At 39.3% G+C, this 27,789-nt stretch overlaps 1 protein-coding gene across 8 annotated transcripts in view; it reads left to right on the forward strand.

Moving 5' to 3' along the window:
• Window positions 1–382: 382 nt before the first annotated feature.
• Window positions 383–27,789, forward strand: part of cacna2d4a (calcium channel, voltage-dependent, alpha 2/delta subunit 4a) — an 88,986-nt gene continuing 61,579 nt past the window's right edge. Inside the window, exons 1-29 of one of the 8 annotated variants that reach the window (XM_035995962.1) lie at window positions 384–654; window positions 3,146–3,195; window positions 4,073–4,269; window positions 9,041–9,122; window positions 11,888–12,004; window positions 12,190–12,249; window positions 13,041–13,203; window positions 13,355–13,486; window positions 13,973–14,033; window positions 15,667–15,817; window positions 16,736–16,810; window positions 18,327–18,416; window positions 18,694–18,807; window positions 18,963–19,041; window positions 20,118–20,251; window positions 21,420–21,437; window positions 21,834–21,911; window positions 22,007–22,087; window positions 22,233–22,307; window positions 22,466–22,552; window positions 22,723–22,794; window positions 23,024–23,085; window positions 23,363–23,430; window positions 23,523–23,568; window positions 23,788–23,885; window positions 24,087–24,180; window positions 24,335–24,427; window positions 24,848–24,975; window positions 26,914–26,982. In XM_035995962.1, the coding sequence (XP_035851855.1) occupies window positions 4,094–4,269; window positions 9,041–9,122; window positions 11,888–12,004; window positions 12,190–12,249; window positions 13,041–13,203; window positions 13,355–13,486; window positions 13,973–14,033; window positions 15,667–15,817; window positions 16,736–16,810; window positions 18,327–18,416; window positions 18,694–18,807; window positions 18,963–19,041; window positions 20,118–20,251; window positions 21,420–21,437; window positions 21,834–21,911; window positions 22,007–22,087; window positions 22,233–22,307; window positions 22,466–22,552; window positions 22,723–22,794; window positions 23,024–23,085; window positions 23,363–23,430; window positions 23,523–23,568; window positions 23,788–23,885; window positions 24,087–24,180; window positions 24,335–24,427; window positions 24,848–24,975; window positions 26,914–26,982 (2,503 nt within the window). In that variant the 5' untranslated portion in view covers window positions 384–654; window positions 3,146–3,195; window positions 4,073–4,093. Of the gene's footprint in view, window positions 655–2,545; window positions 3,654–4,068; window positions 4,270–9,040; window positions 9,123–11,887; window positions 12,005–12,189; window positions 12,250–13,040; window positions 13,204–13,354; window positions 13,487–13,972; window positions 14,034–15,666; window positions 15,818–16,735; window positions 16,811–18,326; window positions 18,417–18,693; window positions 18,808–18,962; window positions 19,042–20,117; window positions 20,252–21,419; window positions 21,438–21,833; window positions 21,912–22,006; window positions 22,088–22,232; window positions 22,308–22,465; window positions 22,553–22,722; window positions 22,795–23,023; window positions 23,086–23,362; window positions 23,431–23,522; window positions 23,569–23,787; window positions 23,886–24,086; window positions 24,181–24,334; window positions 24,428–24,847; window positions 24,976–26,913; window positions 26,983–27,789 lie in introns of those variants that run through there. The other 7 variants (XM_035995961.1, XM_031313374.2, XM_035995957.1 and 4 more) reach the window with 7 other exon arrangements.

The raw sequence follows: 27,789 nt of genomic DNA on the forward strand, positions 1-27,789 counted from the left end.
AATTCATATATACAAAAAATATGATATATATTGTATTATTATATATTGATATAATATTGTAAGGACCTTCGAATCTTTTCAAATTCTTTCAGGATTTACACACACACACACACACACACACACACACACAGACAGACAGACAGACAGACATTATTATTATTTCCTCTGAGACTAGGAGGTTCCAGAACATTGGTTTAGCTGATGGAGCTAAAAGTAAGAGCTGACTATTAGCCCTGGCTAAGACTAATCAATGACTGTGTGTGTGTGTGTGTGTGTGTGTGTGTGTGTGTGTGTGTGTGTGCGTGCGCATGCCCAGAGAGGCGGGGTCTTCAGTTTGTACAGTGAGTCCAAACCACTTTTTGTTTTGTTGCCACTGTATTCTCAGATGGAGGATGTCGTCCGCATTAACTGGTTTCTCTTTGGAAGTCCAAGAGTTGATGAATCAGATGAAAACTTATTCATAGAGTAATAATGTTTTGTACTTGGTTGGGGGTTTATGGTTCTTTCTCTTTTTTATGGCTTTAATACTTTGTTCATACACAAAAGCGTTGTTCTGCGTTCAAACTGTATTTTAAGAAAAATTCTCATATATGTCATATTTTTCTAAATGACATGGCAAGACAAGTTGGAACCATAAGCTCTACAGTGGCATAGGTGAGTGATACTGCTCAGAGTTTTCTTTGGTATTTTATGCTACAGTGTTGCTTTATGGGGTTTGAGGATCATCGTTTAATGTATTCATATATATATTTATTATTGGATTATAAGATGAAACAGAGATATCATTAAATTGATTAAAGTGGTATAAAAACTAAAATGTATATTGTAAAAATACATTGATGTGAAGTAAAATATAGTAAAATGCTTAAAATAAAATAGAATAAACAAACTTGAGTTATTTTCAACATCTCAGCAAATTTCTGAGAAAGGGGAGGGGGGGGAGGTATGGGGGGGGAATAAGAGTTCATCCCATCATCAGTGATCTGGGTCAGTGGGGGAGGAGGAGTCCCACAGCTGTTACATACTGCTAGTGTGTGTGCATGGATATAGTATGTGCATGGATGTCATGTTTGTGTTTATGTCACTCAGACAGTCTCTTAACTGCTCATATTATTAATCTGACCCTTGCTGCATGTGTGCGTGCGTGCCAGATTGTTTTACTGCATTTTCATTTCCATAACAGCATGAGCAGATGTTTTACTGTGTTCATATGTGTGCATGTGTACTCCTAACAATTACCATTTAAAGATGGTGTAATAAGAGGTTTAATATATAGTACTAGTTTGAGTGTTTTACAGTGGAAAAAGTTTAGCATGACTGAATGCACAGGTACCTATGACCTAAAGAGGACCTGTGCCATGGCTTTATCAGCAGGGGGAAAAGTGATTTGCCAAGTTAGTTATTCTTCACAACATTACCAAATCATTTCTCAAATTTCACACTGACAAAGCAGCCACAACATGTAATCAGAGTTAAAAAAAAAAGTGTCAGAGTAAAAATTATAAACAAGATGAATATACATTACACATTTATTCCAGATTGTTGCAAGGTTATGCAGGCAGATAGGGAGATGAACCACACACAGCATTTAAACATAAAATGGATTATGAGATGAATGTGAGATACCTTCAATCGGTTACAGAGTAGCTTTTTTCCTTAATAAACTGGAAAAAGAACTGAAAATGAGAGCAGAATGTTTGAGCTACAGTAACTTATAGATATAGACACATTTACAGAGCTGATAGATATATGTTGCAGCACCGTGTGTGTGTGTGTGTGTGTGTGTGTGTGTGTGTGTGTGTGTGTATGTATGTATGTATGTGTGTATGTGTGTATTTGCATGCATGTGAGGCAAAAAGAGTCCACTAGGTGTCTCAGTGTGTTTATATTATAAGATTACACAGTAAGTCAAGTGCATCTTCCTCCACAAATCGCGACTCCCTTCTGATACAACTACCACCATTCCACCAGGTCGCTTCTTTTTCTCTTTTGCTCTATATTTATTTGCCTCTCTTCTGTCTGACATCCTCCCATTCCTATTAGCTCCCATTTTGCTCTTCTTTTTGTTTCTTTTCTTCTCTTCTCTTCTCTTCTCTTCTCTTCTCTTCTCTTCTCTTCTCTTCTCTTCTCTAATATTTCTCTCACACCCTCTTCCCCAATGACAGATGACTTCATTTCATTTTTTACCACTGCCACCTTTTCTTCCATTCATTCTCTTTCTTAGTAAAAACAGACACACAGAGAAAGATCAAGCAAAAAAACAAAACAAAGAATTGAATAGAGAAATAGCAGGTGAGAGAAAGCCTGATTACAAAATTAAGGGGGAAAAGGGAGAGAAACACAACAATAAAGAAAAGCAGGACTAGAAAGACAGAAGGTCAAAGAGTGTTATAGAAAAGATAAGGGCGAGAGAGAGATTGTGTGTGTGTGTGTGTGTGTGTGTGTGTGTGTGTGTGTGTGTGTGTGTGTGTGTGTGTGTGTGTGTGTGTGTGTGTTGGTGTGAGAGAGAGAGAGCGAGAGGGATGGAGAGCAAAAAGGAGGGATGGAGGAAGGAGGGGTTTAATCCTGCCTGGATTATGGTATAAACTGGTCCCGGAGAGCAGGAAGAGATACAGTAGAGAGAAAGAGGAAGTCCCGCTATCCCTCCATTACTCAATCCATCTAACTCGAAGCGTAATCGTGTCCCAGTGCTGGATGACTTTGGTTTGGATCCACCGGGATGTGAGGTCAGGAATAATTCAGGAAAAGGACGGAAGAAAAACCTGTTTTTTGGGAATATGTGTGCGTGTCCTGCTTGGGAATACCAATCTGTCCGATAAAAAGGACTGAAGACAAAAGTTTACCGGGACGACCCAAGTCTTTCATCTCTCTCCCTTTTTAACCGGCAGCCTGTAGAGAGAGGGTGCATGGAGAAGAGAACCGGATAATGAGAGCAATAGAAATAGGATTAAGAGGTGTAGAGAGGGAGGTGTAGGAACATGGCAAAGCTCCGTTGTGACTCCTGGTGTGCAGAAGTGACCTTTGACACTGGAGACAAGAGCTTTCTAGTCTCTATTGTGTGCCAGTGTAACCAGCTGAGCTGACATCAAATCTTCAATCACACACTTCTTTTTTGTTATCAGTCATATTTGAACTTTCTTTCCAGACCCACATGTCTCAAAGGGAATGGTTTCAAAGCTTTGACCACATGACATAGTGAGTAATCTTTTGTATCATTCTATAATGTCTTGGGGAAGTATTTTAATCTTCCTGCAACCCACTTTGAGGCTCCTGCTTGTGTTTCTTTTTAAATTCGCACCCTGCGTTTTTGCAAAGCACATGAGATTGTTTTAATATTTTGGCTCACAGGGAAAGCAGCTATCAAGTCTTTCCACTCAAAGACTGTGGCTTCTCAGCATCATTCTTGTGACTGCTTTTAGGATGACATGCTTTCTCTGTTGTTGGATGTCGCATGTGAGCTTTCTGGATCCTATGCTTTTCCTGAGCAGGCCTCGGACTGTCACAGATTCTCCACATGTCACTATTTGAGACTGCTCTGTTACAAAGTGTGCCTCTCTTCAAGTTTCTGGAGAGTACCAAGATTTGAACTGTGCATGAATGTCTTTGAGAAAACTGGATTGTATTGGATCTTTTTTGGATTTCTGTAACAATTACTTTACCAGGCAAGTTGAAAAAGGGTGTCTTGAATTTCCTCTGTAATTTCAAAATTAGTCAATGTCCTCGTGGTATAAAGCGATATCCATATTTATAGTGGCTATAATCAATATTTTCATATTAACACTGATCACAGTGGTGACATACTCAAAGAGAATTATCACCCACTTCTGCAGTTCTGCTCATCTCAATGGAGCTTTTTTAGCTTCTTTCAGCACAATGTTAGTGTAACTTTACTGTTTTGATTCACTCTCACTGCTCTCATAGTAGTTTTTTCAACTATAAAGCTCTAAATACCCACCATACATTACCTACCCAGGACCAATCAACTTCCCTTCTTTTGTGTTTGCACTGTGACCTGAGCACTTCTAATCTCGCTATGCGCTGTCCTAATTTTATGCTTTTCTCTTGGAGCCAGCGTGCAACAATTGCTGGACTGATGCAGGTCGCGGCAGCTGCAGGGATGAACCGCTGGAGCTGGGGAAACTGCGGGAATGCCAGTAAATCGGACAAAAGTGGGCTGCACAGAGGGAGGCTGATGATGCTGCTGTGGATTATCCTCTCCAGCTCGCTGTGCCTGATGGTCGACGGCCAAATGAAGCTTTCACCAGAAACGTGAGTACAGTTGCACTAGAACCCTGACACTGACTTTTTACTCTCAGGGACTGAACCATCAGGAGGAGCCATTTCAGTCATGTCAAGTTCTGATGTCAGTGTAAAAATCTATATAGATCATGCAGGTTTTGTGAGAAACACATTTGCATATGTGAATTTCATTTGCTTTTCACACATAACACATTAATTTTCACTCTTCATTAAACTTCATTAATTCATTCAAATATTCGCTCTCGTAGATTTGGACGACATTCATTCCAAGGATCTTAAATTAACTGACTTGAGTTATCCAACCTTTTTACAAATGTTTTATCAACCACCTGATTGGATGATAGATAGATAGATCGATAGCTAGATAGATAGATAGATAGATAGATAGATAGATAGATAGATAGATAGATAGATTACATCAACCATACTTGTCTGCAACAGCTTAGATAATTGGCAGGATTTTTATTGTAGCCTACATATATAAATGTATAATGCTGTGAGGTGGACATAGTTCAAGTAATGTAAAATGTATTGTTATTATTGTATTCGCCTGTGTACTATGATTGCATCCTCACTTACGCAGAGATACAATGTGCTGCCGTTTACATTACATTACATGTCATTTAGCTGACGCTTTTATCCAAAGCAACTTCCAGTTAAGTGATTTTAACTTTGAAGGTACAAACTCCAGACAGCAAGAAGTAAGTGCAAGTACATTAGCTTTAAATAAGCCAAACTACAAAGATCCAAATGAAAGTGCAACTGTAAGTTTTTTTAAAAGTTTGTTTTTTAATTAACCAAGGTGGAGTCGGAAGAGATGTGCTTTTAGCCTGCGGCGGAAGATGTGTAGGCTTTCAGCCGTCCTGGTGTCAATGAGGAGCTCATTCTACCATTTAGTATGGGTAGGAGCCAGGACAGCAAACAGTCGGGATTTGGTTGAGTAATTAGTTGTTCCTTGCTGTGAGGTTGTAGCAGGCTGATGCAGAGTGCTGGGGTGTAGGATTTGACCATGTCCTGGATGTAAGCTGAGCCTGATCCATTCGTGGCCCTGTATGCAAGTACTAGTGTCTTGAACCGGAGGTGGGCAGCAACTGGTAACCAGTGAAGGGAGCGGAGGAGTGGTGTAGTGTGAGAGAACTTGGGTTGGTTGAAGACCAGACGCTGCTGCATTCTGAATGAGCTGCAGGGGTCGGATGGCACATGCAGGCAGGCAGGCCAGCCAGGAGGGAGTTGCAGTAGTCTAGACGTGAGATGACTAGAGCCTGAACCAGAACCTTCTGCGTTAGAAGGGGACGTAGGCTATCCTTCTGATGTTGCGCAGCATGTGTCTACACGATCGGGTAGTTGAAGCAATGTTGGCAGTAAGGGCGAGTTGGTCTTCGAGTGTCACACATTTAGCGGTAGATACAAGTCAGATGACCACAAACCTCGTGTTTTATTAAGACATTACATCAACAAGTGTACCAGGTCAATCTGGCATGTCTACATGCAGCGTTGTCCTTTTTGAAGCCACACATGAGATGGATGAGTCAATAGTGTTCTTTCTATTTTAGTTGATTACTCCACACAGATACATATGGCCATATGGGCACCTGTGGGGTGGGGGTGTAGCTGCCAAACTATCCCACAGCCTCTTTACAGCTACAGCTAAGTATGTTTAAGATGGTATACATTTTGTTTGCACAGATATTAATAAAAAACAAACAAAAACAAAAAACAGAGTAATTTTGTTTTTTGTTTAGGCTACTATTTATTATTTATTATTTGCTTAGCTCTACCAATTTTTCTATTTAGGACTAATGTGCATTTTGCCATAGTAAATTGAAATGTTTAGAATACAGTACATCACACTTGTGCTTATTATATATAACATCAGCATGTTAATACATGTTAGCATGCCAACGTTAACATTTATCTCGCCAGTGTGCATAAGGACACCCTCACAGAGCCGCTATCATGGCCGTGGACTGGCATGTTTACTGTATATGTCAATAAATCCAATGTGCAGTCAAAGTTTATAACTTTTTTCACTTAGATCTGTATTGGCAAAAGATTTGCAGCATCAAACAATGACAGCAAAAAAACAAACTAAAACTGTTCCGCATTAATATTATAACCCCTTCTCTATGTCCTTAATATGAACTGTAATATGAGTTCCTGAAACCATATCTTGTAAAATGTCCATGTTCTACCTTGGATACGTGGTGATTTTCAATAACTCATAATGCCTAATGTGTTTCATTATTACACAAGCGTTCACTTTGTAGAACAAGTGATCATTTTTTTTCTCTCACTTTTTCTTTTGGGAATAAAATGCTGCGTTTGTTCTCCAGAAGCCAGACAAAGCTCTTTTCCCTGAACAGCTTTCAAACCTCCTGCTGACTAAAAACACTAACAGATCAATACAGTGCTGTCAGTCCACAATAGCCTATTAATTGTGTGTGTATGTGTGTGTTAAAGTAGAAGGGTTTGAGAGGGACAGAGAAACTCAGATAAATACACAGCATTTTGTTACTCGCACTGACTGGATGCTGTTAATATAATTGTTTGTATGTGTGTCAGTGGACATACCTACTGTAATAGTTTGGTCGATCAAATGTTAGTAAAATAGATTTATCAACCAACACTATAAAAGCAATGATTGAGTGTACAGTTTCAGTATATATTTTGTGTATGTGTGATTTTTTTTTTTTTTTTACTTTGCACAGCTCAGAGAGTGTATGCTGTCACTGGTGTGACGAAGGAGATTAAAGCTTCAGGGAAAGCAGAGTTCAGCAGGCCAACACAGGTCACTGAGCCCAAAGTGCTTCACTCTTCCCACTGCCTGGGGAAGATTTGGCAGCAGGGCCCCTCTGGCTCTGTAAATTAGCAGGCTATGACCGGAACATTTCAGGCCAAGAAGGTCAAATCTTTAGCCTCTCAGGGAACATTGCTCTGCTGCCAGGAGGAAACAGATAGCTGTCAATAAGACATCAACAGCAATGACACATTTACGAAACAATTGAGGAGATGAGCAACCTTTTCTGACTGTGTAACACCCTAGATACATAGAAAAATAGCAAAAAATGTCAAATGAGTTTCACAGTGAGCAATTGCTGCATTTTGCCCTTTCAATAATAATAACTGTATTTGTATAGCACCTTTGATTTGACAGTGGAAACAAAAGCACATATAAATCAATATATAAATATGAACATCAAGTCCCATAAATGCACAACATAGTGATAGTGATAGTGAAAACAGCATGATTCAATAAACAAAATGGAGTTAATAGGCCGCTTTTAGGGTACTATATAGAGTTTACTTACTATGTTGTATTTGGTCCAAGTCTGGTCTTAATAATAATGTATACTTTATTAATCCCGCAAGGGATTGTGTGTATAACACACATTACACACAGGCTGAATTACACACACATGCTCGGTACCTATATATGCACTAATGGAGAAATGTCAGAATGAGGGGGCTGCCCATGGAAAGGCACCCCAAGCAGTTGGGGGTTCAGTGCCTTGCTCAAGAGCACCTTGGCAGTGCCCAGGAGGTGAACTGGCACCTCTCCAGCTACCAGTCCACCACCATACTTTGGCCCATATGGGGACTTGAACCGGCGACCCTCCGGTTTCCAACCCAACTCCCTACTGACTGTTACTGCCACCCCTTAATCTGAGCTTACTTGGCCTGTACAGTGGTATTGTAGCCTGCGGCAACATAGCTCTTTAACAGCACCATATAAATAAATAACTTCATCATTTATCTGTCAAAGCATTTGACATTTATCTGTCAAAACATTTTACTACCTTAAAACAGTTACAATGATCGGACTAATTTCAAGGCAACAATCAAGAGAGCCTTTGATATCCCTGAACAAAGAACATGATACTGAAACTGATATGTACAGTACAACACTCCTACCTAGCACCTCTACGTTTTCAATCCTCACATTTGAGAATGAACCCACATTCGTATTTCAGAATAAACATATCAACAAGTCTACAAATGATCAGCCAGTTTTCAGCTACAGTTTTTTTGTATCGAGGCTGGCAGTCAGTCTATATGACAACCCTGCCTGCTAACTAGCAGCAAGCTGGCTGACTCCCCATAGGTTGAGCCATCTGTCACATCCTGTCTACACTCTAACCTCTATTACCTTTCATTGGCTGCATTCACATGAAGGATTTGTAGAATTACTGCATGTTATTGAGCGCAGAGTATCCCCTTGACCTGGGAGACTGTCATCTTTTATTGTCACTTTAACAGTAATCTGTTTTAATCTGTCATTGGCGGTAACCTCTTATCATGATTGGCTGCACACTTTCATGGTCACCTTCAATACAGACTACAGACAATACAGACTCATTAGCCCTTATTTTTCCGGCACGATACAAGTGAAATCGTTTGGACAGAGGTTGATTGAGAAACAGTCCTTATCTTTTTCTTAAATTAGCTGTTTAGCATTTCTTAAAGCACTGTGTTCCACTCAGTGACGGACTGGGAACAAAAAACGGCCCTGGCATTTCATTTACCTCAGAGTGCATGTCAACAAATATTCAGTTTATTGCAATGCATTTTAACTATTTTCTGAACTTGCCACACACCATCTTTTGAGTTGCCATGATAAGAAAAATCACTTTGACTCCGCTTACTTTCCTGAAAAGGGTTACATTTATTAAGGTACTATACAAGTAAACCTGCCTTGCCTTTTAAGTTATTGTTATTGTTTTCATAGATATTGATAACAGCTTTGATTATCTGTCACTGATCACGTTTTCTCTGTGTGCAGGGTGCAGCAGTGGGCTGTATCCTTTGGCAAAGAGATAGCTGCCCTGTCCACCAGATACTCTGGAGCTAAACTGCTGCAGAAGGTAAGAGATCACACACAAAAGCTTATGCACACATTAATACAGGCACACACAAGTACGCAACATGTTAGACAGATACACAAATACACATATGCACATGCTTAAAAACAGCTGCAGACGCACATACATATATACAAAAAGTTCAAATTTTTTCCAAGGCATCTCAGTTTTTTATTTATTTTTTTTTAGGTGAATTAGGATGCATCATATTGTGTTTTAGTAATTTCCCATTTCAGACAGACAAATCAGTGATGGGGAGGTGATGATGATTGTGGTGGGGATTTAATCCCTTTGATTGATTATCCCTAACAGTATATGGCAATACTGGAAAAGGTACATGTAATTTGGAAATTTGCAGTGTTACAGCAACAAAGGGGATAGTGCAAAAACAAGAGGCATCAGTAAAGAATGCAAGATATAATAATAGATGTGAAACAGTAAAAATAAAAAAAGCAGTAGAAAAACAGTGAACAGTTAGGGTTGGCTGCTGGCAAATAGAAAATAGAAAGACAAGGATTGAAATCTAAGACACAAACTTAAATGTAGAGACATTAATGCACTTTATGGTAATAGAGACAGTTGGATATAGAACACATGACATCATCACATCAGAGTCGGGCGGGGTCTCTATCTCTCTATCTGCTCCATCGACCAATGGGAACACAACTGACTGGCATACATTTGCTGTACAACATCTGCACATGGCCCAGAGACCAATGTGATGACACACTTAATTCAAAAACACATAAACTCTCTCACACACATACACACGTGTGTTGACTTTTAAAACCATTAGTGTGCTTTACCAATACATACATAAAATGTCATACTGTATATACTGTAGCACATTGAAATGAGCTGAATTTGACAAGTGTTAATTTTTGTGTGACTTACCGTAGAGACAGAAGAGTGTGTGTGTGTGTGTGTGTGTGTGTGTGTGTGTGTGTGTGTGTGTGTGTGTGTGTGTGTTTTAGTAATTAGGGTGTGCAGTCTTTCTCTGCATGCCACCCTGTAGAATCCCTAGCAGGCCCATTCACCATCTGCCACACACACACACACACACACACACACACACACACACACACACACACACACACACAAAAACTGTGTTCACAGAGACATGCACTCACTGACCATCTCCCTCCATCTCCCCTCTGTGTAAAGATATACATCTTTATTTTCGTTTTACCACACAATTTCCATGTTGTACAGAACAAAACATCCACCAATCTAGCTGCACAAATAGCCAACTCCCACAGATGTCTTCCAAAACAAACACAGCAGTAGTAGTTTGTTGTTTGTGCCTGTATTGTAGACTGGATTAACCTTCGATAACCTCAATGTTTAGTTGGTAGAAACAGTTTTCCAGATTGAGAACCACACAGGATGTAAAATACTGACTAACTTGATCAAGGAGCCCCAGAAACAGTAGCGGTAATACTAGTTGCTGTAGTAACAGTATCAATAATAGTAGTATTTACATATAATGCAGGTATAAGTCTCCTAGTTGCACACTTTATCCTTTTATTTAGTCAGTGATGTGTAAAAAGCACCCAGTGCATAAATTTAATCTCGGCAACAAGAAGCCATTAATCACCCACCTCTGTGTAATCGATGGCTTTCTCATTATCTGTGGATCATTTAGTGACTTTGTCTTCTTGCCTGAGTAAACGAAACAAGATATTGAGTGTTTGAGTTTATGTTTGAAGATAATACAGAAATTGTTGGACCTTTACTTTTGTTGGAAAGGGGTTTTTATGGTTATTTGCAGTAGGCTCTAATGGAGCTCTTTATCATTCCTTTTCCATTTATATCTGTTTGTTTCTCCCATCTGTCTAATTCAGTCTGGCTCTCTCTCCACTGTAAGGAAAATTGAAAAGCATCATCTTTGAAAGTAAAAATATAATATATAGCTTCATTTAAATGACAAATTGGACATCTAATTCTTTTTTCCCCACAGTTTTTTAAATTGTCAGAAATTATTTTTAGGTCAACAAGCTATAAGTTGTAACTGACTACTTGCTAAGGGCCTTTCTCCACCCGTTAGGAACTCTGGGAACTAGGGATTTCCCATTAACAAGCCCATTTTCTTGACAAATTTGATAACCTATTCAGTACCAGTCATCTAATCATCTCACTGAAGGTAAAAATAAACGAGTCCATCACCAAAACAAACATTTACTGGGAATCTGTTATCTGTTATCACAACTTATGCTTTTATCAGCAGTGCCGGAAATTAACCTTTCAGTTCACAAGCAGCAACAGCACGGGATCTCTTAAATTATATCTATGTAGCTGCTCAAATTTAATAGCACAGTGAACAAACCCAGCAGCCACTAGCAGCCATAAAAATACATTAGAACATGCACAGATGTCAGTCAGGAGGCGCAGTGTGCAATAAACGGTTTTCTTGTGGCATCACTCTGTCATATTGCAGATTAGAGAGGGGGTCTGGGGAGGGGATGAAGTCTGGGCTTGACCCCCATCTGTACTGCAAATTGTATAATACCAGGATCTCTCTTCTACGGTTATGTGTGTCTCTGTTGTTTTCCATTGCGTATTTAAGCAAGATATTGTGCATAACTTCTAAATGTAAAAATACAGTGGCATCAAGTGGTAGTCAAAATGGAGGCAATATATTATAAACCTTACTCTCTGAGTCTTTTGTTTTATGATTTTAAGGAGCTCATGGGACATTTTCTCTAGAAGGATGCTCTGTTAATAATAATAGCACTGTCACTAATGAGCCAACTGTGCCTGTTTTCAAGAAATACAAGGAGGTCGAGGGTATGGTGAAGATAGAGGAGGTGGACGGAGAGGAGCTAGTAAAAAAGTTTGCTGAGGAGATGGAGGAGATGCTTGGGAGGAAGATGAAATCTGTGAAGGTAATGATACATTCTGTTTAAGCAAAAACACATGTAATGGTAACCATTTCCAGATGAGCTCTTCTACAGACATGACCTTGTTTAAACAAAGATCATATGAACAATTGCTGCAGGTTTAGTTCGGACTTGATAGTCTTACCTACATGGACAGAGTGTATCCTTAACCTGCTGTATTTTCATCACAGAGGTTAGCGGAAGCAGCAGAGGATGCTGACCTTTACCATGAGTACAATGAAACACTGGAGGTTTGTGACTTTTGATACAATATATTAGAGATGTTCCGATACCAATACTGGTATCGGTATTGGCTCCGATACTGCCTAAAACGCTGGTATCGGTATCGGGAAGTACTAGAGTTTATGCACCAATCCGATACCACGTAATAAAGCCCTAAAGAAAATCTATGTTAAAGTAGTTTATTTATGTTCTTTTTCCGTTATAACTGACTGTCAAACTGCATAATAAAAGAAAGTTCTGTGGCATTCATGTTTCACAAAGAGTTTAACCTGAGCCAGACTGACAACAAAGATAGGAATAATATCACATCCATACAGGGATAGTAGTATACAGTTAAAACATAATAAATATATATGACATACTGGTATCGGATTGGTACTCTGTATCGGCCGATATGCAAGTTCAGGTATCGGGAAGCAAAAAATGGTATCGGGCCATCTCTACAATATATGCATAGTCTAACACAGGTGGGACGATGATGTAACCACTGATTTATACCCAACATATACTATTCTTTACCTGTACCCCTTCTTGGTGGTGTCAACAGTACTGTACTATCACCATCATAGCCATAACTATATTAAAGAGGCTCTGCTTGTGTCACATATTTGTCTCCTTTCACTTCATTCACACTGTGTTGAACATAAGCATATATCATAGCAAATATGCAAAGTTAACTGAGGCTTTTACAGACCACACAGGAGAATATTCTGTTTATACTGTAGAGTTTTTGAACATGTCTTTAATATTTCATCATCAAATCATCTACGAGGTCATCATCCTTTACTGTTCTCTCTAGTTTGAATACTTTAACTCCATGCTGATCAACTCGGTGGATGAAGATGGGAATTCAGTGTCGCTGGGAGGAGAATTCCCTCTGGAGAAAAATGAACACTTCGATAAACTGCCAGTCAACACACAACTGAGTAACATTCAAGTCCCTACTAATGTTTACAACAGAGGTACAGAAGTGTGAACATACACACACACACACACACACACACACACACACACACACATGCAGCCTGTATTGCCTTGCACATACTGTATAACACATCTGGTTGCCAGTCGAAGATCAATTTCATTCTTTCTCTTTCTCATCTCTTTCTGTAGATCCAGCAATTCTGAACGGAGCCTATATGTCTGAGGCTCTGAATGACGTGTTCATTGATAACTTCAAGAAAGATCCAACTCTCACCTGGCAGTACTTTGGCAGCGCTACAGGCTTTTTCAGACTGTACCCAGGTGCTTACACATCCTACATTTAGGACATCCTGCATTCTTCCCATTTGCACATTTATCCTGTGTCTGCATGGTGTTAAGACAACAAGGGCAGAGCTGTAGATAAACATTCAGCTACACAAGCCAAACAGTATACTTACACAGCAACTGACGATGCAGGAAGCTGTCTGTCAAACGTGATGACTCAGTCTCAGCTACAATAAGGCTGCTGGTAAATTCTCTCCTGTGTGTGTGTGTGTGTGTGTGTGTGTGTGTGTGTGTGTGTGTGTGTGTGTGTGTGTGTGTGTGTGTGTGTGTGTAATTAGCAGAAGATTTGTGACACAGCTTGTTTTACTCAACTGCTATCTCATCCATCTCTCCCTCATTTGACAGTCTGTCACTATCCATCCATGCATCCATTTGTTCATCCGTCCACCAGACCAGGCAGCAAAAGAGCAGTTCTGAGCGTCTGCCTTTGCTAAATCTCTCCATCTTTCTTCCTGTCTCCAGGGATCCAGTGGATTCCAGATGAAAATGGTGTGGTCACCTTTGATTGCAGAAACAGAAACTGGTAAGGCTATATTCCCATCAACATCAGTTCTACTTCCTTATTGATGCCTTTTGAAGGGTTGTAGCTCTCTGTATAGTTTGTAAGTACAGGATAGTGCTTCTGATGAATGGCAGAAGAACCATAACAACTCAGCTCAACCTGAATCACCAAACCCTAGTTATGGGTCCTGACACTCCAAGCCAGCAGTCATTGGGTGCCATTCGTGTCTATGGCTGACCATCAATTGTAGTTTTTTTTAGTGTGTCTGGCAAGTTGGCACCAGTCTGCCCATATCAGCGACCATTTGGCCAATTGAGCTTGTTGAATCAGCTACAGAGGCAGTCAGTCACAGTGAGAGAAGTCTTTCTGATTAGCCTCGCGATTTCAGTGTCTTTACCCATTAAGTGCAGTTTCTCCTTGTTTTGCCTCCAAGTTCAAATTTTAACAGAAGTTGTTAAAAGTGGAAGTTCTGAGGTGATGTGGTTAGATGTAAAAGCATTTTATCAGTCAGCCTTTGTCTGTGTCACCTTGGTTTATCAGTGCCCTTACCAGTAGATTAAACTATTGTTTAAGTTTATGTTCTATTCAATCAAAAAAAAAGTAGATAGTTAATAGAGAGACAGAACCCAGGTTTGACAGAGGTGCATATCATTTGATCTGGCCAGAGAGAGGCAACTCTGTTGCAGGCAGCACAGTTGGACATATAGCGTAACAGGTAGTTGTTAGGGCTTTCATCAGTTGTGGTCAAACAAATCAGCTCATCTCATCTACATTGAAAGTAGCTCTCTAACTCCTGTTACCATAAGAGCCCCAATTTTGGGTGCTACCTGTGTCAAAGACAAATGTATATACAGCAATGGCACAAGACCTGTTTGAGACTTGCTCATACATCAGCAGCCGTATAGCCTTTTACAAATAATAATAATAATAATGCATTTTATTTATATAGCGCTTTTTGCAACACTCAAAGACACTATACAAAGTTTTAAAAGAAAATGCACATACTACGGAAAAAACCACACACTAAAATACGCACATTAATCAAACATTAAAAGCATGTCAATAATGCTGGGAATGACCATCCCCACAATAGGCCTTTTTTCGCAGCAGACATTTGACTTATCATAGAGGTCAAAGGACAGGTGCTACTAATAACATTAACAGTGGCTCAGTTAGATTAAAGTGTCACAGTACACCATGGCAGTGTGACAGTGAGCCAGCATGCACAATACCAGGACCCTGAAACCCATCATTCTTTTTATTATTTACACCCACTGTGACATGTGAAAATGTCTTCTCTATAAAAGGTTGGATTACTGTTCGGTAACAGTAAATCAAGTTCCAAGAACTCATGGTCCTTAGACACAACTGTTACCTGGAAGGCTGCAGATCTCAGATGCTGTAGGGGAAATCTAATCCATGTTAATGAGCTTGGAAATTAGGGGACGGTGATAAGGAGATGAAGAGAAGCATGGATGGAAGAGCAGAGGAACAAATAAAAGGATAATGCTTCAACTCTGCCTGTTCTGTCTGTCTGCTAGACTAATGGTAATTAACATAGAGTCTCTGTTCATGCCTGAATGTCATTTAGTTGACATTGTGATAAGGGTAAAGTCTTTACAGCTTCCTACCTCAGCTCTCTGTCTCTTTCTAGGTATATCCAGGCAGCCACTTCGCCTAAAGATGTGATAATCGTGGTGGATGTCAGTGGCAGTATGAAGGGACTCAGATTGACCATAGCCAAACACACCATCAATACAATCCTGGATACACTGGGAGAAAATGACTTTGTTAACATAATAGCTGTAAGTATACACACACACACACACACACACACACACACACACACACACACACACACACACACACACACACAATTACACAAAACACAGACACATATGAGCAGACTCAGTAGAAGCAGACAGTGTCTAAGTCCTGATAAGCGTGACGTCGAGATTAACACCCTAACACACAAATACACAGAAAGCTGATACACAGGTACAGACAGTACAGAGACTGGGGCAAATACACAGAAATAGACACACACATGCAAAAAGGCACAAATACACACATCACACATTCAATTAGCACCAGGCATTTACTTTCAGTAACATCAAAGCTTCAAAATAATTTTTTGTTTTTAGATTTTTCAGGATTCTGGCTGCACAAAGCCCTCCAGCCACAAATCGGTGTAATAAGCAAGGTTTATCCTGGTATTACTGTGTGTGTAATCATACGCCTCTTGGAAATCCGCTGCCCTTAAGCTGTTTTTACACAGAATTTAAAGCTACACCACTTCTTTCATGGGGGTGACCATGCAAGCAAAAGCATTGCTGAGAGTTTCATTTTAAAATGAGAGATCCTCGTAAGGAATAACATAATGTAATTTAACTTTGAACTTGACTTGACTAATGTCAGTGGAAAAACAAAGTAACAGCTTCCAGGAATATAAACACCACATCCAAATGTCCAACTTTTAACACTGAAATCCATCTGAAAAACAAAATTAGCAGTTAAATAATTTCTGTGTTACAGAATCACGCGTTGGCTGGAGTAAATAAGCGCAATATAGTTAAGGGATATTGTGATATTTAGGGATTGATTGAGATTTGAGGGTAGTAAAACTTCAATAACTCTTACCTTTTATAAAGGTTAATCATGTTGACTGTTGATCATGTGGATCATTGATTTTATTGGGTTACATATTTGATTTCTCTCTCCAGTACAGTGACTATGTTCGCTACGTGGAGCCCTGCTTCAAGGGCACGCTGGTACAAGCTGATCTGGATAACAGAGAGGTAACTCGAGCACACACACACACACACACACACACACACACACACACAGAGAAGAGACACAAGCTAGACAGCTAATTAATTCACTTAACCTCTGCTAACCTATAAATCTTCAATCAGCTGTTATCTCACTAATCTTGTAATGATGTTATGCTGTCATCACATGACAGTTAAAACATCACACAGAGAATGTGTGTTATCAGGGGTTCAACCCATTTGAACCCAGGATTTAGTGATGAAACCCTCAGAACCAGTTCATGCTCATGTGTGGTAAAAGTGCTCTGATTCTACTGGTGTTTTAAGAATGCAGATATTTCGTCATCTCTCTTCCACTTCTTTCTTTGTCTTTGTCTTCTCCATCTCCTCTTTCCCATCTCCTTCACAAAGCCATGACATTTTTCTTCTTTTGCACTTTTTACCCATCCATATCTCATTGCTTCACTGCTGCTTTCTTTGTTTTCCCCCCCTCATCTATTCTCCTGTTTGTCATATACCAACACCTGCTCAGTCTGCTCAGTCTTTGTGTGTTATGTGTTGGATGTGTGCCCTATTTCACTCCCCTTCACATCATCGCAGATCAGGTGAGGTTGCTGGCCACTGACAATTTTAAGTAGGTCACATGACCTGTCAGCAAGGGATTTGATTGGTTTAATGCCTAGAGAGGCAGGCTGTAACAGAATGGGCTTACAGATGTTGGCTGATGTACTTTCGCATAAACTCATGTTGGAACACACACATTTACAGGAAGACAATCCTCAGTTTTGTGGCTGTTATGAGTTCCTGCATTCCCAAACAACAATTTACTACGTTTACTCCCACTGTAAGTCAGATTGTGTTTGCCCAAACTGTAAGAGACCAATGTGTGTGTGTTTTTTTTAAATCATTTTTGTTTTCAGTTTTGTCAAATATTGAGCAGTTGAATCAGTGACCTGGGGTAAAAGGGCTGTACATTCCCAGATTTTCCTTTTTTTTTTTTTTGTCATGATTGAAATATATATATATATATTTAAGCAACTGATCTCATGTCTTGGTCATGTCATACCAACAAGTAACAATAAAAGAAAATGCTGAGTAAGTGTCTAGGCTTAGTTATGTTTATATACAACAACAATAATAACAGCAATACTTTACAGTTAGCTTGTATTTGTAGGGGCATATATAATTCTGTAAGAGGCTAAGAGCACCATGAAGGCTACGTCTATCTCTTGTCTGCACAGTGGTGGAACCCACAACAATGTGGCCATTCATCATAGTGTGTGCGGGTGTCTGTGTGTGTGTGTGTGTGTGTGTTGATTAATCCTGATTACCTTCTGGTGTTGTAGTGACTTTGCCATAATTGGTCAGTGTGCCAGGGAGCTGGGGATAATTCCTACTCTACACTCTTTTACTCACTCCCTCCTGATCTCTCTCTCTCCCCATGTTCCTGTGGTGACTCCATTCACCTGCATTTACCAAAAGGATAAGATCCATGGCTTATTGACAATGTCTATTTGTTTATTTGTTGTGTGTCTCTCTGCAGCATTTCAAGCTATTGATTGAAGAGCTTCATGTTAAAGGCGAGGGCAAAGTCAAAAAGGCAATGAAGGAGTCTTTCAAGATCCTCAACGAGGTTTGTGCCACAACCACAACAACTGCTAGGTCCTAACAATATATAGCATTGCTAGCAATTAAATAGTAAGATTATTTACTTTATTTTTTTATTTAATTTTATTTTATTAATCCTATATATGCTCTACACAATTTACAGGTCTGCATCAGCAGATTTCTGTAGTACAAATTCCAAGATCAAGTAAATTGCGTGTGTGTGTGTGTGTGTGTGTGTGTGTGTGTGTGTGTGTGTGTGTGTGTGTGTGTGTGTGTGTGTGTGTGTGTGTGTCTGTGTTTAGGCTGCAGCGCAGGGCCAGGGCAGCCTATGTAACCAAGCCATCATGCTGATAACAGACGGAGCAATGGAGGACTTCCAGGATGTTTTTGAAGAGTTCAACTGGCCAGAACGACGGGTATGACACACAAATACAGGATCAACTGCAAGCACCAGCGGAATGTACCTTAAGCACACAAACACAAATCATTTACAGTATTTATTTAAAGCAGTTTGGAGAAACAAATAAGTGGGATTTATCACATCTCACTATATACTTTATTGTCTCTCCAGGTTCGAGTGTTCACCTATCTGATTGGACGTGAGGTGACATTTGCTGAAAATGTTAAATGGATTGCCTGCAACAACAAGGGTAAAATGGGGATGAATCAATAGCATGGTCAAGGTCAAAGAATATGCTTTGTGTTATAAAAGTTGCTAGGTTGAATCCCTGGTTCTGCCATACAATTTGGGATAGGAAATTTAGGTAATTTCAGCAACAAATAATAAAGGTAGATGTGAAAACTACTGCAATTACTTGCTTAGTCTATGTGCTAAGTGATCCAAGTGATTTCTCATGTTGTACTTAGGAAGAAACGAGGTCTGTTGGCCCTCTGTGGGGTTCGCAGGTGGTGCTGTATGGGACTGGGTATCAGGTGCTGCCCTCTTGTGAATTATATGGGGTCATGCAGCAGCTCAGACCTGAAAATAATCACTTTATCCTGCTCTGTGCACATCAAAAATCCCTGACTAAATACCTGATTATCAGCACAGATACACTGTAAACACATCCCTGGCCCAAAGATATCATATCTGAGTGTTTGTCTCTGTGTATAATAGGTAACAGGTACACTCCCTTCTGTTGCGTACACCGGCAGTTGCTTCTGCCAAAAACAAAATATCTGTCATAAATAGAGAAATATGCTTTACGTTCAACTGCTGCAAAAACATGTTACAGTTTCAGTCTTAAGTGAGCAGGTCTACTTAATAATATTTACAGCAGCGTGCTTGGGGAGACATTACAAAGGGGGAAAAGGTTGCACATATTCACATATTCATAACTGGCAGTGCTTCAGTAGCCTGTTGTCACTGAGCAGCTTCACTGCAGGTATCCCATTGACGTCATTGTCTCCCAGTTGTAAAAATGCCATAAACCTTAGACTAAGCCAAGTTTAAAAAATGGAAACAGCACATTTGCATTGATGGGAGATTCAAGCAGTTTTTTTTCATTCAAAACACCTAAGTGTTTTTTTTTTTTGGGAATACCAGGTTTTTTGAAGTTGGATAAATGCGTTTGCTGCTCTAAATGTAATACCCAAAGGCCAGAAGCAAAAAGATAAAAAATAATATGGTGAAGATTTTATTTGCTAAAATGTATGAGTCCTAGGTTTTCCATCGGAGTAATTTGTGATATACGGTATGTTTGTACATTATTTGTGTGTCCTGCAGGGTACTACACACACGTCTCCACACTGGCTGACGTCCAGGAAAACGTTATGGAATACCTCCACGTTCTGAGCCGGCCGATGGTCATTAACCACGATCACGACATCATCTGGACTGAGGCCTATATGGATACTGTGGTCAGTCTGCTTCTCCCATTATTAGTGTGCTTGCAGACACTATTATCTTGCATCAAGATTATCTGGCATACATAATCAAAATGTCAGACTCATTTAGGCCATCTGTGCTATTACTTTTAGTAATGATCCATTATACCGTTTTTTTTTCTGAAGGGCAGTAGAGATAAATGTTGCAGTTCGGTCTCTCCATCTCTCTTCATGAAAACATTTAAAACCATTCTATTCATCTCTCTGCCTCTCTCCATGGTATTGAATTATTCAAACCCCTCAATCCAATTCAATCTCCTAGATACATCATAGCATGGCACTAGCAATTGCTGCAAAAGCAACAAACTAGCAACAACCTAGCAACCACCTAGCATGTTCCTGCCCAGGGACCGCAGTTGCAAATTAGCTATATAGCTAACTCTGACTTAACATTTGTGCTGTGCATGGTCCCTGTTACATAAACTAAAAAAACTAAACTAGCACTGGCCTACTAACAGAAGAAAACACCTATAGGCAATGACCTGAAAACCCCAGGTAACCCCCTGTAACCACTGTGAACACCCCTATCATCAAATAACTATTACGCATTCAAAAAATTCAAAACATTACTTTTACTTTAACAAAGAGAATATTCGTCCACTTCTTGGCAGCATCCAAGCCACCAACCCCTACCTTCAGCCCCTGCAGCAAGCTAGACATGACATTCAAGACAGCAAAAACACCCATCCCTAAAATTAACTAAGTATTAGTAACTGTAATGTTATTATTGAATTTTTTTCATTTTAATCTTTATTGTATTTGTTACTGAACACATTACTTTAACACCTTACTTAGTGGTGCACTGTTAGCAACACCCTAAAGCCACATAGCATTCAACCAGCAATGCTTTAACAACTGTGTAGCAACACACCAGCAAAAATCTAGCCTAAGCCAATTTTGCTCAAGCAGAAATACTTTAATATAACTTACATTCATTTTCAAAGTATTTTTTTTTTATTAAAATGTTTCCTTATCAAGTGCATCTGTTGCTAGTTGCTACTGCACCCCTGCCTGCTTATTTGTTTCCTCCTTCATTTCAGTATCTCTTTTCATCTGTACCATATGTGGCATATCTTTTCACTGCCATTTCCTACTTGTTGTCTCTTCTCCCATATTGTCTTCCCTCCATCTTCACCTTCAGTTACCAAGCACAGCAAAGGTAATCATAGAGCACTGCTAAATTTCCATTTTTAAGTAATGTTAGCCGTATAAAATACAGAATATAGTATCTGTAATGTCTTGCTTAGTCTTATATTTACAGCCAATAGTAGTTTTTTGCAACGTTATTTGAGCAAATATCTTAACATATCTTAGCTTCTCTTTGCTTCCCTCGTTAAAATGTTGGCTTAGTTAATGTTCTTTGGTCCAGAGAGATTTAGCACTACTAAGTTAAACATCATCTTCCAATCCATCTCCATTTCACTTCATTTTCCACGTTTGGTCAACAGGAGCGAACTCCACCAATTTAATTTATATTTATAAATTTAACATTTACAAACAAAAACAAATGCGGATCAATTCATCGTGGCTGTTCTTGTGTATGTGTGTACCACAGCTGTTCAACAGTCAGGCCCAAAGCCTGCTCCTGATGACCTCGGTAGCCATGCCTGTGTTCAGCAAGAAAAAAGAGACTGTAAGTATTCATTTTTAATGAATACCATTAATACCATTGCCCTCAACAGACACCTGGAACTTTGCATTTATCAACCTGCTGTATGTTTCTTGTAGTTGTCTCATGGGATTCTGTTGGGAGTGGTAGGAACTGATGTGGCCTTGAAAGAACTGATGAGATTAGTTTCAAGATACAAGGTAAACCATCCACAATATATACTGTGTCACAAACAAGGATAAAGTACTGTATGCATATTCTGTATTGATTATTCTCTGAGACAGCCAGTGACATTTGATTTATAATATAATAATTACATGTCCTTATGTCTTTCTGTCTCTTCAGCTGGGTGTCCATGGTTACGGCTACCTTTTGACCAACAACGGCTACATCCTGTCCCACCCTGACCTACGACCTCTGGTACAGACAAAGATCGTATTGTACAATGAATTATTGCAGCTGAGAAACTGCAGAACCTTTATAACCCTGCTTGACAGATGTATTGCAATAACCAAGCATAAGATGGGATAGGTTCATAAAGACTTGTTTTCTTGTTTGTATGTTTGTATGTGTGACAGTATAAAGAGGGGAAGAAGCTAAAGCCAAAACCCAACTATAACAGTGTTGATCTGGCAGAGGTGGAATGGGAAGACACTGAGGAGAAAGTGAGTAACATACACACACTCACTCACTCACTCACATTTCTGTCTTTTTTATTCTCTGTTTTCACTTTCCTGTACTGTATGTCATGGTGAGTTGTGTTGTTCAGGTCAGGATTCATAGCATGGTATGACGAAACAAGTGAAGGGCTGAGTATGTGATGTTTTTGTTTCAGCTGAGGACAGCCATGGTTAAAGGAGAAACTGGAACGATGTCTTTAGACGTGAGAACTTCAGTGGATAAAGGAGTGAGTACTTGTGTTTTTGTCTGTTTGTGTCAAGACAGCAAGAGGAGCTGTTTTGATCGATGATTAGATTCTCCCCTCTTCCTGTAGGGTTTTTTGTCTCATTTTGTATTATCCAAGTTTTGTTTCCTTTGAGGTGGCAAGTTTTGATTGTCCATTTGTACCGGCATTTTTTTCTCTCTGTGTTCACTATCGTTTTTACAAACTCTGTCCCTCTCTCTGTCTCTCACAGACGAGAGTAATGTTCCTGAAGAATGATTACTTCTACACTGTCATCAATGAGACACCATTTAGGTTTGTCTGACCATTTTCAACTTAACAGGATTACTCAAAGTGTCAGGATTTAGAATATTAAAAAATATAATATAAATATATATATTAAAAATATATACAACTGTATGAAATAATGAATAGCAAAAACATAGCATTTAAGTAAGTAATCTTTTCTATCTTAATATTCTGTCTAGCCTACACATTTGTTTAAAGTAGCAACATATGCTTATTGTAGGAAACAAAAATTACAAGCACGATTCATTCTGCCAATAACAAATGTCTTCTTTATGTTTGACAGTCTGGGTATAGTGTTGACTAGAGGATATGGACAGTATATCTTCACTGGAAACGTCTCTGTTGAAGAGGGTAAGTCTTTCCCTTCTGTCTTAGTGTCTTTGTATTTGTGTCTGCCTTTCTTACTCTCTTTCTCTGGTTTCTTCTTTGCTTTTTTGCCTTAGGTCTCCATGACTTAATGGCTCCAGACCTGACCATAGCCAATGAATGGTAAGTACTGTATAACTAAGTATAACTATAACTATAACTATGTATAAGAACATAGATATTATAGGATTCTAACTAGTGTCATGAAATAAGATATGATATTACTGAGTGACTACAGTACTAAATGTGTGTGTGTGTGTGTGTGTGTGTGTGTGTGTGTGTGTGTGTGTGTGTGTGTGTGTGTGTGTGTGTGTGTGTGTGTGTGTGTGTGTGTGTGTGTAGGACCTACTGTGAGACAGACATTGACCCGGCCCACCGTAAGCTGAGCCAGCTGCAGGCTGTGGTGCGATACCTCACTGGCAAAGAACCAGATCTGGAGTGTAAGTGGTCACTTTAATTGCAGCATCTTTTGATTTAGGAAAAACTGCAGATTCAGGGATACACTAAGGCACTCTTATGATCTTCGAGCTGACTCCATTCAATGCTGGATTTTTATTTTCTGTCTTCCTCTTTCTTTTGTCTTATGCCTCAATCGTTTTTATCATTAGCATTAGATTTATGTTTTTTCCCTCTCTCTACAGGTGATGGGCATTTGTTGCAACAAACTCTTTTCGATGCTGTGGTCACAGCTCCTATGGAAGCCTACTGGACCGCTCTCATGCTCAACACATCTGGGTGAATGTTAACACACATGCACACCCACATAAATGTTTATTAAGACATGGACTTTTTACATGATTACTCACTTTATTTTTTACAAATATTTGCCCCCTCTTTCTGCTCCACCTCCTTCTTTTTCTGTCTCATTTTCTCTCCCTCTCTCTTTCAGTATGGAAGAGGGGGTAGAAACAGCATTCTTAGGGACCCGTTCAGGCCTGTTGAGATTCCAGAGATACACTGGTATGGAGAAAAGAACTGCCAAGTGAGTAAAAAAACACTGCCATTTTGTATATTAAATATCATCACATCAAGTTAGTCACACCATTATGTCCAAAAGGTTTAAAACTGGGGTTAGATAAGGTGTTAAAACAGTTTATGTTAGAGTGATCGCAATTAAAGAGCTGTATTGAATCTGGAATTACAGTAAGGTAAGAGTTTTCCCTCTGGTGGTCAATGAAAGGACAGCTGGTAAATAAGTACAATGTTACGCTTTACTCACAACCCTTTTTCTTACCTCAACAAATCTCAAATCTTTCTGTTGTTCTCTTTATCTTATCCTCCTTTTCAATCTTCCTTCTTTTCTTTTGTCATCATAATTAGGCAATAGATAGTACGCTTTTCTTTAAGTCAAGGCAAGTTTATTTATATAGCACATTTTAAGCTTATTTTTATCCCTCCCCAGGTCTTTCCTGACCTCCACAGACAAGGAGAATATGTTTACATTGGACCATTTCCCAGTGTGGTATCGCAGAGCATCCGACTACCCAGCTGGACAGTTTCTGTACTACATGCCCAGACAGGAAACTAGAGGTAGTGGAGAAATCTTTACTGAGCAAACACACACACACACACACACACACACACACACACACACACACACACACACACACACACACACACACACACACACACACACACACACACACACACACTGACTGAGGATGCAGCTCCAGAGAGTCTTAGATAGTAAACAGGTAGGAATTTGAGCCTGACCCTTCTCTGCCTCTGGATTTAATTTTCTTATTTAGCTCTGCTAGAAAGAATGTATTTTTAAAGTGCTTTAAAGAAACAGGTTTGCCACAAAGTGCTTTAGGCAGCAACAAAGGACAGGAATTTTAATTTAATCTTCACTAAATAGTGCAGACTTAAATGTAATTTTGTTGAAATACAGTATATTCAATGAGTATGAGGCTGATGATACTGCCCTTCCTCATGACAGAATACAGAATGTGCATGTATATCCACTTCCTCACCTAATTAAAGGTCCAAATTAAATGTTTGTTGAGTGTTATTTTAAGTCTGTTTTTTTATTTCACCCAGCATCAAAACCTCACGTAAAGCAGCTATACTGTATGTACTAAATCTACGGATGATTTCAAATTTTGAGCTGCATTTAAAAGGTACTGGACAGTATAGGATTCTCACACTTCAGAAAGTTTGAAGCTCTATTTCTAAGTCCTATTTTAAGATGGCAATAAATGTTTCATGTTATATTATTATAATGAAACATCATACGATCCGCCATCATTTTCAATCATTGCCATCAAGTACAATTGTACAAAAAGTGTCTTATATATGTTTTAGGTTGATGTTACATAGTTTGTTGTGTTCAGATATATTCAGGGACTATGAGGCTGACTATAGCGCCAACTTAAGTGCAGAGGAGGTGGAGCTCCAAGCGGAGGAGGGAGGGAGAAAACGAAGGGAGGCGGAGGAGGAGGAGGGTAGAGAAAAACTTTTACTTGTACTTGGCATGCCTCCTCTTTTTATTCATCCTCGTTCTGTTCTTCCTCACCCCTAATTTTAAAGCATGTCAAGTGCTGTGTTCTCTGTTTTTGGTTTCTTCACCTATGTCTGTTTTCTTTTTCTAGCTCTGCTCTGTTTCTTTTTTCTTCTGTCTCATTACTCCACCTCCTCTCTCTCTCTTTCTTTCTTTCTTTCTTTCTTTCTTTCTCTCTCTCTCTCTCTCTCATTGAATGAGCATGACACCGTGTGGGAACCTCCTCTCCTCTCTCAGGGAATCAGTTAGCGTTCTGGTTCATTTGCATTGCGCTGAGTCAGTAGCTCTCTGTATTAAATGAATTCTTGTTGAGAAGTAAACATCTGCTTTCATAGAGTTTGTTGGCTGTCTTTTCTTATGTTACTACATCATGCTACAATATTCAATGGCAAAAAATAAAAGAAATCCCATTTTCAACAAAATTACACAATTTCCTGAATGTGTGATTGGTCATGCAGGCATAGACTGGTTTTGTTTTAGTGGAGCGAATATCAGAAATATAAACATGGGGAAACATGCAGTACACACACAGTCCCTCTGGTATGTGTGTATTAGTCGATTAGCTCTCATACTCCGTGTTACATAACACCTAAATGTTAGTCTGGCTGGAGTCTGTGGCTTGGTGACAGTTGGCATCAACTAGCATGATGGCTGTGACTATTCACACAGAAGATGAATGCATGACTTTATTAAATATTACCTACTGAGTTCAACTCAATCTGTCACCCACATATTTCCTGTGCATGCATATACTCATGCCTGTGTATATTTTTGGAGGGAAGATTTGTGTTTGATGTGCATGCATTATGCACCCATGTTTCTACATGCATGTATTGATAAAGTTCTCTAAATTCTTGCTAATTGTGTGTGTGTGTGTGTGTGTGTGTGTGTGTGTGTGTGTGTGTGTGTGTGTGTGTGTGTGTGTGTGTGTGTGTGTGTGTGTGTGTGTGTGTGTGTTGCTCTACCAGCAGGGAGGATCGTGATTGCTACTACTGCTGTCACTGTTACGGTGGGCAAGAAAACTGCCATCGCTGGAGGTAGGATGACTCTTTTTGTTTAGATACACACTCTTTTTCTGTCTTTTACACACATTTTATTTCACTGGTCCCTCTCTCTTTCTCACTCCTTTTTAATCTCGTCTTTTCTTCACATGCATTTGCAATTTTCTCTTTTTGGTATTGACGGCATTTTACCTACTGATATGTCAGTGCCATGCCTATTGGATGTGCTGTGGAATTCAGTCTAATGACAAACTTACATCTTTGGTCATAGTTTTGTTGTAACGGATAACAAAATAGTTTAGCTTGTTTCATTCACTGTTTGGTTTTCACTTATTCTGTTGTTGTACTCACCGGAAGGTCTTGAGGACAAGAGGATTTTGTGAGCTGTGTGAAAGTTGTCTAAGATGTGACGATCCACAACAGGATAAACAATTCGATAGACAGGTTTAGGGATTAGACTCCAACTTGACCAACACTGGATTTTTGAGGCCAATACTGATATCAGAACTTCAGAATGATACCAAGCTGATGACAAGATACTGTCCGTATGTCCGATGTTTGAATAATATAATTTGACAATAATCTTTATTATAAAAAAATATCCGTAACAGTAAATATAAGATACATTGAAATGTAAATTAATTTAAATAACTATTAAATTCGATTCGATTTCAATTCAATTTTATTTTATTTATAGTGTCAAATCACAACAGAGTAATCTCAGGACACTTTACAGGTAAAGTAGGTCTAGACACTATAATTTACAGAGACCCACTAATTCTCCCCTAAGAGCAAGCATTGGTGCGACAGTGGCGAGGAAAAACTTCCTTTTAACAGGCAGAA

This window comes from Sander lucioperca, chromosome 20 (genome assembly GCF_008315115.2).
Source record: "Sander lucioperca isolate FBNREF2018 chromosome 20, SLUC_FBN_1.2, whole genome shotgun sequence".
Classification (NCBI taxonomy): domain Eukaryota; kingdom Metazoa; phylum Chordata; class Actinopteri; order Perciformes; family Percidae; genus Sander; species Sander lucioperca.